The sequence below is a fragment of the Mustela putorius genome, unplaced genomic scaffold, assembly GCF_011764305.1.
Source record: "Mustela putorius furo isolate JIRA1106 unplaced genomic scaffold, ASM1176430v1.1 tig00003983_pilon_pilon_pilon, whole genome shotgun sequence".
Lineage (NCBI taxonomy): Eukaryota > Metazoa > Chordata > Mammalia > Carnivora > Mustelidae > Mustela > Mustela putorius.
In genome coordinates, this window is record NW_025422123.1 from 11,373,377 (window position 1) to 11,386,853 (window position 13,477).

General features: G+C 38.7%; 1 protein-coding gene across 6 annotated transcripts in view; it reads right to left on the reverse strand.

The window, feature by feature from the left end:
* The window catches only part of SUPT3H (SPT3 homolog, SAGA and STAGA complex component), a 560,284-nt gene that overhangs the window by 23,838 nt on the left and 522,969 nt on the right, over positions 1-13,477 (reverse strand). For 5 of the 6 annotated variants that reach the window (XM_004739777.3, XM_045071049.1, XM_045071051.1 and 2 more), the window contains one exon: positions 4,488-4,622. In XM_004739777.3, the coding sequence (XP_004739834.1) occupies positions 4,581-4,622 (42 nt within the window). In that variant the 3' untranslated portion in view covers positions 4,488-4,580. Of the gene's footprint in view, positions 1-4,487; positions 4,623-13,477 lie in introns of those variants that run through there. The other variant, XM_045071047.1, reaches the window with a different exon arrangement.

Below are 13,477 nucleotides of genomic sequence, written 5' to 3' on the forward strand. Positions count from 1 at the left end.
ACAACATAGCCTCATTTTGAGAGCAAGCAAAGCGTTAACCTGGTTTGAGTAAAATTAATTAAGCGATCATCTTGATTCTTGATTTTTCCCAGTATTTTTTGATTGTCCCAATATCCCAATAAAGAATTGCCAGTAATTTTTTTCCTTTAAAAAAATGGAATAGTGAATATTAGGTGGCGATGAGCAGAAGGAGGAACATGAATATAATGCTCTATACAGAGTTATAGTGGTTTCCAACAATGAAATATTGTATGTAGGTTTTTTGTGACTTTCTAGGAATTGATTGTTTTGCAAAATGCTTCAATTGCCAAAGCTCCGATGACTTATGATGGCTTGAATATCTGATATTTTGTTCCAGAAAACAAATGCAAGTCTCATTCCTTGTGTTGGCTTTTTTTTTTTTTTTTTTTTTGAAGTGCTACAGTATCATTCCCAACACTGGAGACTTACTTTAAGAGATAGGACTTTTTTTTAATATTTGAGTTTTGAAAGGCATCTGGCCCTTATTTGGCCATCACATTCATATCTAATTCCTGCAGGCATGGTTTTGTTGTTTAAGTTTGGCTTGATGCCTTCTGTGGAAAGCCTCTGCTTTAATGAACACAGCTCCTGGAACACTGTTAGAGTCCCGCGCCTTCCTTCACCCCTCTCCCCTTTACTCTAAAAGCATGGAAAGTTTCATCTTGGATTTCGAATAAGGAGATAAAAATAAGAAAAATACATTGCTGGAGAATCAGCTTTCTGTGGGAGCCACTGCCGTGACACAGTCATTCAGCTTGATGCCCTCCTATTATTTGCAGAAATGTTTATGTACTATGAAATGTTCAGCCAGAGCGTACCGGAAACCATAAAATATTTTATGAGATGTATACATGGTTGAAGGTAGAATTTTAAATGCAACCTGGGAAGGTTCTATCTAAATTCCAGGAGGGTAGAGGAGGGAATATTTCTCTGTAGTGATTCAGTTTTACACAAGGGGTTATATGAACTGGAAAGAAATACCTGATTTGGGAACTATATAACATTTTTTCATAAAATTAAACCTTCTAATTTCTAGACAAGCAAACTTGTCTTCTTTCAGACCAAGAATCGCCACTTATGTGTATTTGTCTTCTATGTGGTAAAAACATTACATGTGGATTGTTTATTATTTTATAGAAACAAAGGACAAACAGCGATAAATGAAGAATTTTCCCCAGGTACAGGAATTATATACACCGTTTAAAAAATATTTGTGCTTCTGATGGTTTTTAAATAAAAACTCTTGGTTCTAAAATTGGAACATTATTTCTGAATCTTAACTATTGCAATATGTGAAGGCAGGAAGGTTAATGACATGGCCTCAAATGCCATGTTCGGAACGTCACATTCCCAATTTAGGTGAAGGGAGAAATATTTCTATTTCCTTTACCCTCAAATCTACGAGGCCCTGTCAATTTCCCATAAGAGGGGCTATTTTTACTGATTTGTTGGGTTTTACTTATTTTTTTCAGATTTGATCTCCAAAACACAAGGCTACAAAAATACAGATTATTTTGTGTATTCACATTTGATTTAGAAATGAGCCTGATGTGGTTGTTTTTGTTTCTGATAGCCTCTATCTCATGAAATCATTGTGAAGATCAGTGAAATCCCAGAGGTGAGGTTCCTGACAGAGAGTTGGTGCTCAAAGTATATTAGTTCCATCTCCCCTGCTTGCAGACCTCCTTTTTTTTTTTTTTTTAAACTGATATATAGGGGCTCCTGGGTGGCTCAGTCAGTTAAGCGTCTCCCTTTGGCTCAGGTCATGATGCCAGGGTCCTAGGATTAAGTCCCGCATTGGGTTTCTTGCTCAGCTGGGAGCCTGCTTCTCCTTCTCCCTCTGCTGCTCCCCCTGCCCTTGCTTTCTCTTTGACAAATAAAATCTTTAAAAAACAACAACAAAACAACCCCAAAAACTGATGATAACTGACATATAATACAGATTATTTAATTATACCATGTCCCTTTGAAGATTTTAATGTAACACTTATGCTTTATAATATGCCCAAACTAGTATCATTTAAAAATAAATTTAAAAATAAATGTAGGTTGGGGCGCCTGGGTGGCTCAGTGGGTTAAAGCCTCTGCCTTCAGCTCAGGTCATGATCCCAGGGTCCTGGGATGGAGCCCCGCATCGGGCTGTCCGCTCCTTGGATAACCTGCTTCCTCCTCTCTCTCTTTCTACCTGCCTCTCTGCCTACTTGTAATCTCTGTCTGTCAAATAAATAAATAAATAAAATCTTTTAAAAAAAATAAATGTAGGTTATCATCTAGGATAAACATGCCATAAAATCCCAATGTTTCAATATGGTGAAGCAAAATGGTAGCCTGAGAATTAAGGGCCATGGGTGTGGTCTCTGGGCCGTCACTGCCACCGCTGAGTGACCTTGGGAAAGTTAACTTCCCTCTCCAGGCTACATACTTTCATTGGGAAAACGAATGGTTGTTTGCAATGATTTCCAAGACTCTCTTCTGCTCTAACATTTTATGATTTTACCGAACATTTTAATCTTGAGAGAGCAATTTATTGAAGTCACATTTTCTGAAATTTTCCTTCTATACATTTTTTTGTATACCCGCTGCTTAAGAAAACTTTATTTCACTGAGTTTTATTTCAAATTCAGTTTGCTGAAAGAGTCAGAGAAAGAAACTAAGTGTAGAAAAGAAAAAAAGAATTAAAAATATTAATATTGAGCAATTATGGGGACATCTAGGCTGGTTTGGGACAGACATAAATGACCTTGTTTTATTCTAAATTCAGCTCACTGGCTTATGATGAAAAGTGAAAGGTTATTATATGGACTTACTGGGTAAAACCAGATTTTATAAATAATTACCTGTCAGACTGTTCAAGATAGACAAACATACGCCAGACCAACAAAAACACAGACCTGTCATATTTCTGAGAGAAATGTACGTTGAGTCTTCCTTCTCTGGGACTATAAGGAGATCAGGTAGAATAAAATGAAGGGGAAAAAAACCTAAACCCTGTGTTTTTTTGCCTGTGCATACTTTAAAATGTATAATGTGGGAGAGCAGGAATTTTGATGTGAAAAATTAGCCCCTGAAAATTTTATACATCTATAAGCCTGGCAGATCGAAACCAAATACAATAAATGCTGTCGTTTTAAAAGTTAGGCTGTTTACTGCAAGCTTATAATTTTCCATGATTAGGGATGCCAAGAAAAATAAGAATGATGATAAAAAGAAAAGTTTAATCATACATTTCAACAAGCACAGATGGAACATCAAAACCCCTTGGCAATTTTTTGGTATTATATATCTGCGTTTTTTTGTTCTTGACATGAAGATTTTTTCCAGAAGGACTAACACAGAACAGGTAAATGATAGTTAACAAATGTCAACAGTATGGCACAATCATATTAATGGAGACTCACGATCATTTGGTCATAGGAGGAAAATCTTTCATGCTTCTTATTTCTGTTTTTATTAATGCTTTACAAAAGGCTCTTTCGGTTTGTGCAAAAACCACGATAAAAATAAAATTGCACAGAAGTCCTACCAAATTAAAGAAATAACTTCCTTTTTTGTAATTCAAGTTGAAGCAGGAACTGTACAATTATATCTGCTACATTTTGATTTGTTCTCAAAAGTTTGAGTTCCTCATTTAATGGAGAAAAGTACAGAAGGGTAACTCAGCTGCTACTAGCAAGAAATTACCCAGTCCACAATCCCAGTGTAGCTGTGGGAATGCTTCAGAGGGAGAAAGCAAATCACTCAACTACTCTTAATCAACGGATTCTGATTATTTTGTTTCTAAAAGGCTCTGTGTGTGTGTGTGTGTGTGTGTGATGGGCCTGGGGACTGGAGGGACAGGGGATGGAGAGACGTGAAGACAGGGAAGAGGGCCTAGAGGAGGGAGAACACGCACAACAGGCAGATCCTCAGGAAGTTTGGGAAGAAGGCATGACAGATAACACGTACGCTGCAAGTGCGGACAAGGGATGCGAAGACGGGAACAAACAGTTCATCAGATCGATTATGTCTCTGATTAGTGTGAGTTTATAAAATGACTGCTGGTCTCTAAAATACGAGTAGGATATATGTGATCAGCAGATGTTGCAAAGTGAAGTTGGTGAGACGGTGCCAGGGGAGAAGTGACTGTCCTTTTAATTTTGTTTCCTTTGTCCCAAACCTGGATTACAAAATGCATCAAATAAAACACAGACTAAACACTGCGGGGGGTGGGGCAGGAGACGGTGGTGGGGACAAGACACTGCTTTTAAGATCTGTGAGCTGAGGGCAGTAAATCCATTCCAAATTAAAATTTCAAAATTGTGTGATCTGCATTCTTGTCCACCTACACACTATCCCAAACATCCTGCCATTAATTAGCTAAACGGCCCAGCCAGTAAACAAGACGAAGCATTGAGAGGGCTGGAAAAAAGAGCTGCAGTCAGCCAGTTGATAGTCACAACAAACCAACCCACTCCTGAGGACACAGAGAAGGTAAACTTGTATTTTATTTTGTCCAAAGAGGGGAACAGAAATCACCTTAATATAACATTGCCTTTCCTGTTGTTACAGTCACAGTCCCATCAGCAGGCCAGAAAAGCCATCCCATTCCTGCGGTAGGCACTCTGTCAAAGAAAAAGAAATCTGCAATGAATTATCACATCAAGTCAAACCAGGAAAGGAGGCAAAAAAGCAAGCAGGGCTTTCTTCCTGTTTTGTAGACTCTGCTGCCTACACTGTAACTGGGTGCTGGATCTGAACATTTCTGGGGCCATCACTCTGTCTGGTAGAAAGTCAGTGTGGTTAACAAGTGGTTAGCGATTCTATTTTGGGGGGAGTGGGAGATATGCAAACTAAGAGATCCCATTTTGTTAATTGATTGGGTTTGGTTAGGTCAGAGACATGTTGTGTTGAATCTGTTTGTCCTTTATAAACATGTGTTCTTGATTGGATATGCTCAAGAATCACTGCTAATTAATTATCTTAATAGTCTATAAATTACTGACTCGTTAGAGCCTTCCCAGGCCTCATTTATAGTCTCCGTGAAAAGCTTGGAAACAGACACTAGCAGAGGCCTTTCCTCCTTGCTAAAATACAGTGATCTCTAAGGAGTTCTGTACATTGCGGACGTTACAGAAAGCTTGAATCTTACATAATTTTATGTACATACACATGTAAATATAGAATGCGTATGAATAGTCATAGTGGGATAAAATACTACCATAAAAGAAAATGGGAAAATGGATACTAATGGCAATAATATGATGTACTCCAGTAAATCAAGTAAAACTGCATGATTTTTTCTTCCCGTAAGATACACTCTACAGCTCAGCACTAGAAGAGCTAGACGACACAGGGCCTCTTGTGACTTGCCTTGAGTCTCATAATGAAACCCAGAATGAAACAGAACTAAAATCCAGGACTTAGGAAGAAAATTACCCTTTTCACCACATTTTTCATTATTTAAACTAGGACTAGTCATACCCAGAGAATTCATAACCCTCAATTAGATGGATTTTTTTCTACAATCTGTTTTCAGAAAAGCAGAAAAATGACAAAATCTCCTATTAAGGATTTTTTTTCCCTTTAGGCTAATAACTTTGATGCTAGAGTTTGCATACTTCCAGTCCAATATATTTACCTTCAACAGCCACATTATAGGAAATACAGAGTAAGTTTTTATGAGTAAGATAATGCTGTGGAGGGGCCGAAGAGTTTACATCTAAAAATGGTTAAATTACATTTAAAATGACACCCAAAGAGAGAAAAGTGGAAGCAAGCTTTTCTGAAAGCCCTCTACCTACATGAGGCGAAACAAAAACGGTTTTCTGCATAACTTCCTGTTCGTCATAAAATTCAATTCCCTTCAAAACCTCTCCTCCAAACATTCAGCTTATTCAGGATGTACTATTGTTGTCAGGCTTTGGGACGCAGGCTGACATTTCAGAGGCTGGTCCTGTCGCTCTTCAACTCATTCCAGATCAGCATTTCAAGGATGAGAAAAACAGTGGCACTTTCCACGTTTCCTCCCTCAGAGCTCTGTCTGGGAGCTCGCTCATTACCGTCAGACTTTTTGTGCTACCGGATGCTTGGATGGAAGCAAACATTCTAAGAAGGACTAGAAAAGTCCAGCTTTACCTCCTACAAGTGTGCACTGGAGAACAGCATTAGATGAGCTCCTCAGAGAGCTGCAAATAAATTGCAGGAATGGATAGTGTCTTCCCACAATCACAGGCAGGGGAGCCTCAGGTCTCGAAACAGCACCCCCCCCGTCCCCCCCCCCCCCCGCCATCCCCTCACCACAGTTGCCTTAGAAAGGCTTATGCCAAAGTCATACTTTCAGGTTCTTGACCTTGATGTTTGAAATTTTACAACCACAGTGACAGCCGTTAACATAATATTGAAAGCCGGGGGATGGTTTACATGGAGATAAATGGACCTGGGAGTTGAGCTGGATTCCTTGTAAAGGTAAATGGTTGAAGTGAGTCCTGCTTGAAAAAGCAGTTTTGGCTCAAGGGAAGATGGAGTTTTGGCTAAGCACACCTGAGAAATTACGAAGTTTCATTTTTCCAGGGTGGGCATGTGAAATGGTTCTGTCGAGTATTGAAGAGGTTACTTTTCAAAGATCAATTCACCTTCACAGATGATTTGTCACTATTGTTTGCAAATGACTACAAGACTAGAGAGACTTCGGGTAGCCACATTTAACAAGAAAGCCAGAGTTTAGACCTGCCCCAGATTTCTGGAATAAGTGCTTCCAATTCCAATTCTAAAATAGAGAAGGGACAAACAAGCATGTGATTAGTGAAGAGCAATTTCGGCAAACCAATCCCCTGGGGTCCTCCAGCCTGAGTCACAGCTTTTTCCTTTTGATGTACAAAGGATGTATGTTGTCTGTGGAGGGTGATTATGGGAACATCCCAAATTTGGCATCCTTTCCCGAGTAAGCAACTTTAAAGGAAGATGGATGAGGACAGCTCATCTTTGTGTCAACTATGAATTTCTCTCTGTTTGTGTTGTGAATGCTGAAACTAAATTTAAACACTGCTTGGTGTGAGGGCCTTCCAGAGGCCACATTCTCATGAACACTTTGTATCCTGCTTACTGTCTACTGTCAGATTCTATGAGTGACTCCCTGCTTCTATATCTTTACAGATACTCCTACTTAGTAAAAGCCAGGCCTTGGCAGGGAAAAGCTGGGACCACCTCCGCCACTACTAAAAATTAATCAATAACGCAGTTATCTTCAACCCAACAACCCAGCTTCTATGTGATATATACCACTTAAACTTTCTTATTTAAAAAAGCTCTGTTCTCAACTATGAGTTGCTCCTCTGTGAATTTGTTGAAATCCTTAGACATGCTAGGATCTCTAAAGTTACCAGCAAAGATACTTTTTTTTTTCTTTCAAAGACCAACTGCAGTTCATAGGCTTTTTGTTTCTCTTAAATTGAGGATCAAATTAGCTCCCAATTTTACACATTCATATATTCATTCAGTTCCAAATTACAGCCTACTACCAGAATGTTGATCTAACTGGATGAGCTGACACATATTCTCCCTATGGCATTATAGGCACTGATGGGTAGAAATTAACTCATAAGTTTTCACTTTTGAAATGTTTTTTTTTTTTCTTATCTGCATATAGACAAGCTAGAGAAAAAATTTAAATCCTAAATGGGTTTGTTGCTTCTTTTTTGTGGGCCACGATAAATCGTAGATTTTAAGGAATAAAAATCAATATTAAAAAACAGAAGATTAATATTTAAACAAAAGGTAAACACACTACAAAACACGACCTCTGTTATTTGTACCATTAGCTTGATTACTAAAGGTTTAACTATAGATAAAACTACCCCTTCCATCAGTTTGGATTTATACTTATTCTCCACTACGAGCTTTCCTGATTCTTTTCCACTTTCTCAAACAAATGAAATATAACAAAAATTTCACTGTAGGGACTGATATTGGCAAGATGGCTGGCTAGGAGGTCCCAAAGCTTGTCTCCCCACAAAAACGGTAAATAAACAACTATAAACAGACAAACCAGCTCTGGGAAAGCTTGAGACTATAACTAAGAAGCAGCAGAAGCCCTGCAGGGCTCAAATACTGAGCACAGCCTCATAGAAAAGTCTAAGAAGCATTTAACCTGCTTCATTCCATCTCCCAGCCCAGAGAAGCTCAGTGCAAAGAGGAACCCCTTTGGAGGGATTAGACCTGATGGGAAAAGGAGAGGAGCATCACTGCCATGGCCATCTGTAGACTTTGCCACTGAGCACTCCCAGTCTGCACCAACACCGAGTGTCTCCTCACTGCTGTGTCTCCTCACCAGGGACTTCCTGGAGTTACTGTTGTAGTGAGACTGCTGTGGTTATTGCTGTGCCCCACTCTCTGGGACTGGAATGCCACAGCACCTTGCCATTTGTGAAACTAGAAGTGCCATTGCTTTCTATGCCCTGCCTTCAGGGTTCTAAGTCATGGCTTTGATCAGCCATCACTGGGGCTGACCTGCTGCTTTCTGTGACTGATCCCTGGAGTCACAAGCTGTGGCTTTGACCTGCCATTACTAGGTTGTGATGCTGCTGTTGTTGCTCTCTGTTACACCCTCTGGGTCCTAAGCCATGGCACTGACTTGCCATGGGTGGGTTGTAATGCTACAGCTCTGTGCCATGCCCCTTGTGCCTTGAGTCACAGCTTTGACCCACCATCCCCAGGGCATGCTGCTGCTACACCCCTCATCCTGGGCCCAAGTCACTGCTGTACCTTGTCATCCCAGAACCTGTGCCACTGTTGTGTGCCCCCATCGTGGGGTCCAAATCACTGTGGTGATCCCCAGAGTCTCTGATTCTGGTTCCTTGGAGATCTGCCCATGCATGCTCATCAGACATTTGAACTACCACCAAAACAAGTGCATCTGGGCCCCAGGACCCCTGGTTTCACTGCTGTACTGGGTGCCAGTTCACCAGACCTGGTACCAAGAGGCATTCCCCTTGGATAGAACTCCCTGCCACAGGGGGAAAAAAAGAGAATAGGAAGACCCCATCAGTCTCTTCCACCTAGAACCCCAACAGCCCTAGTCACTGTTGCTGCTTATAGGATCTCCGCAGTCTTGGTCAAAGAAGAACCCCATAGTCTTTGTCAATGTTGATCTCAGTTGATGTAGGTGTACAGATTATGTTGTGTGCCCTCTCCAGACCCAGAGACACAGTACCCTATTCAGCCAGAACCCTCAGAGCCACTTTCTGTTGAGTCTTTCCCCACCAAAATCAATCTAAAAGGCTTGAGGAGGTGACTCCTCTCTCAAATGAGCAAACATTAATGCAAAGGCACAGAGATGTGAAATAAGGAAACACAACACTACCAAAGGTGCTTGATAGTTTTCAAGTTATTAACCCCAAAGAAATGGAGATCTGTGAGTTACCTGAAAAAGATTTCAAAACAATTATTTTAAGGAAGGGCAGTGAGATTTGAGAGTACACAGAGAACAATATGAACTTAGGAAAATAATGCAAGAATAAAATGAGCGGTTCAAACAAGAGAAATCATAAAAACATTTTGGAGGTGAAGTATACAGTCAATGAAATGAAAAAAAAAATGCAACAGAGAGTTTCATTAACAGGCTCAAACAAGCAGAAGAAAGAATTTGTGAACTTGAAGACAGGTCTCTTAATATTATCCATATGGAGCAGAAAAATAAATAAAAAATGAAAAAAAAAATAAAGAAAGCCTGTGTGAATTATGGAACCCCATTAAATAAAACAATATTCATGTTATAGGAGTCCTAGATAGAGAAGAGAGGGGGAAGGGATCAGAAAATGTAAAGAAATAATGGCTGATAACTTCCAAACTCTGGGGAGAGATGGCTAGCCAGATACATGAAACTTAAAGATCCCCAGATTCAACCCAAAGAGATCTTTACTGAGAAAACATAATCAAACTCTTGAATATCAAAGATAAAGAGAGAATTCAGAAAGCAGCAAGAGTTTAAAAAAGAATCATCACATACAAGGGAACCCTGGTAAGGCTATCAGCAGATTTCTCAGAAGAAATTATTCAGACCAGGATACACTGGGATAATATACTCAAGTAGTCAAAGAAAATAAAATGCCGATCAAGAATACTTAACCCAGGAAAGTAGTTCCTGGGTAGAGTTAAGACTTTTCTAGACAAATAAAAGCTAAAGGAATTGGTCAACACTAGACCTACTTTACAAGAAATGCTAAAGAGAGTTCCTTAAGATGAACAAATGAGTGCTAATTAGTAACATGGAAACATGGAAGTATTAAAATCACTGATGTAGGTGAATATATAGACAAATTCAATATACTCAATATTACAATGCTGGCATGGAAATCACTAGACACTAGTATATAAATTAAAAGATAAAAGTGTTAAATATAACTATAGCTACAATAATTTGTTAATGGTTTTACAATATGAAGAAATGTAAATTGTAACATCAACATACAACTGGGAGACAAGTAAATGTGTACAATTTTTTCAGGCAATGGGAGTTAGGTTGTTTTCAACTTAAAACAGACTGTTACAAGATTTACTATGAAAGCCTCATGATGATCATGAAGAAAAACCTATACAAAATACACAAATGATGAGAAAAGAATCAAAGCATACCATCTTAAAAAAATAATCAGTTTTCAAAGAAAGACCGCAAGAGAGGAAGAACCAAAGACTACAAAACAATCAGAAAACATTTAACAAAATGACAACAGTAAGTCCTTACCTTTCAATAATTAATTTAAATGTAAATGGTTTAAATTTTTCAATCAAAAGACACAGAGTGCTTGAACGGATTTTAAAAAAAAGATCCAACTATATGGTGCCTATAAGAGACTCACTTAAGCTTTAAAGACATTCATGGGCTGAAAATGAAAGAAATGCAAATGGAAAGAAAAAAGGATAGTGGTAACTATTCTTATAACAGAAAAAAATGAACTTTAGGTCAAAGGCTGTAACAAGAGATAAGGAAGGTTGTTCGGTAGTGGGGGCAATTAATCAAGAGGCTGTAATAATCATAAATGTATATGCACCCAATATCAGAACACCTAAACATATTAAATGATTATTAACAGATCTGGAGGCAAAAACACACTGATGCAAAAATAGGAGGAAATGGACTTCAATATCCCACTTTCACAATGGGCAGATCATCCACACCTAATATCATTAACAAAGAGTGGACTTGACCTACACTTTAGAACAGATGGACTTAACAGACATATATAGAACAGTTCATCCAACAGCAGAACAATACAAAATATTCTCAAGTGCACACAGAACATTCTCCAGGACAGATCATATGTTATGTTATAAACTAAGCTTAAAAAATTTAAGAAGATTGAAATCTTATCGAGTATCTTTTCTGGGCACAATGGTATGAAACCAGAAATCAGTAACAGAAGGAAATTTGGAAAACTCACAAATAAATAGAAAATAAACAATGCATTTCTGAATAGTCAATGGGTCAAAGAAGAAATCAAAGGGAAATAAAGTATCTTGAGACAAACCAAAAAGGAAACATAACATACCAAAACTTATGGAATGTAGCAAATGCAGATCTGATAGAGAAGTTCATAGCAGTAAATGTTTGTACTCAGAAAAAAAGAAAGATTCAAAATAAAAAATATAGGGACACCGGGGTGGCTCAGTAGGTTAAGCCTATGCCTTCAGCTCAGGTCAGGATCTCAGGGTCTGAGATCTTTTTTTTTTTTTTAAACATGACTCCTAATCTTGCGTTGCAGGATTTTTTGCATCCGTTTTTGTTTGTTTGTTTGTTCGATTTTTAAAGCATTTATTTATTTATTTGACAGAGAGAGACCACAAGTATGCAGAAAGGCAGGCAGAGAGAGAGGGGAGGAAGCAGGCTCCCCGCTGAGCAGAGAGCCCGACGTGGGACTCGATCCCAGAATCATGGGATCATGACCCAAGCCGAAGGCAGTGGCTTAACCCACTGAACCACCCAGGTGCCCCTCAAATAAATAAATCTTTAAAAAAATATATAACCTTATACTTCTTAGAACTAGAGAGAGAAGAACAAACTGAGCCCAAAGTTAGCAGAAGGAAGGAAATAATAAAAATAACAGCAGAAATAAATGAATAGGAAAACAGTAGATAAGATCAACAACTAATAGATGGTTTTCTGAAGAAAAAACCGACAAACCTTCAGCTAGACTAAAAAAAAAAAGTGAGATGACTCAAATAAAATTACAGATAAAAGAAGTGACATTATAACATATCTCACAGACATTCAAAGGATCATCAGTGCCACTATGAAAATATGCAAACAAATCCAGTAACTCAGAAGACATGAATAAATTCTTAGAAAACTGCTAAGAAAACTTAGAAAACTGCTAAAACACTTACCAAGACTGAAAAGCAGCAATGCCCACAATAGCCAAACTATGGAAAGGCTAGACATCCACTGACAGATGAATGGACAAAGAAGATTACACACACACACACACACACTCTCTCTCTCTCTCTCTCTCTCACACACATACACAATGGAATATTATTCAGTCATCAAAAATAAGAAATCTTGGGGCACCTGGGAAGGCTCAGTGGGTTAAGGCCTCTCCTTCAACTCAGGTCATGATTCTGGGGTCCTGGTATCGAGCCCCACATTGGACTCTCTTCTCAGCAGGGAGCCTGCTTCCTCCTCTCTCTCTGCCTGCCTCTCTGCCTGCTTGTAAACTCTATCAAATAAATAAATAAAATCTTTAAAAAAATTTTTTTTAAATTTATTTGTTCTTCAGATTTATTTAGGTATAAGTGACAAAATTTTTTAAAATTTAATTTCTTTTCAGTGTAACAGAATTCATTGTTTATGTACCACACCCAGTGCTCCATGCAATACGTGCCCTCCATAATACCCACCACCAGGCTCCCCCAACCTCCCACCACCTTCCCCTTCTAAACCCTCAGATTGTTTTTCAGATTCCATAGTCTCTCATGGTTCATCTCCCCCTCCAATTTCCCTCAACTCCCTTCTCTCCATCTCCCCCTGTCCTCAGTGTTATTTGTTATGCTCCACAAATAAGTGAAACCATATGATAATTGACTCTCTCTGCTTGACTCTTGCCATTTGCAATAACGTGGATGGAACTAGAGGGTATTATGCTAAGCAAAAAATTCAATCAGAGACAGACAATTATCATACGATCTCACTGACTTGTGGAATTAAAGAAACAAAACAGAGGACCATAGGGGAAGAGAGGAAAACAATAAAACAAGATGAAATCAGAGAGGAGACAAAACATAAGGGACTCTTAAACATAGGAAACAAACTGAGGGTTGCTGGAGGGAAGGTAGGTAGAGAGGGATGGGGTAACTAGGTGATGGACATTAATGACGACACATAACGTAATGAACATTGGGTGTTATGTAAGACTGCTAAATCACTTAACTCTACCTCTGAAAGTAATAGTACATTATATGTTAATTAATTGAATTTAAGTAAAAA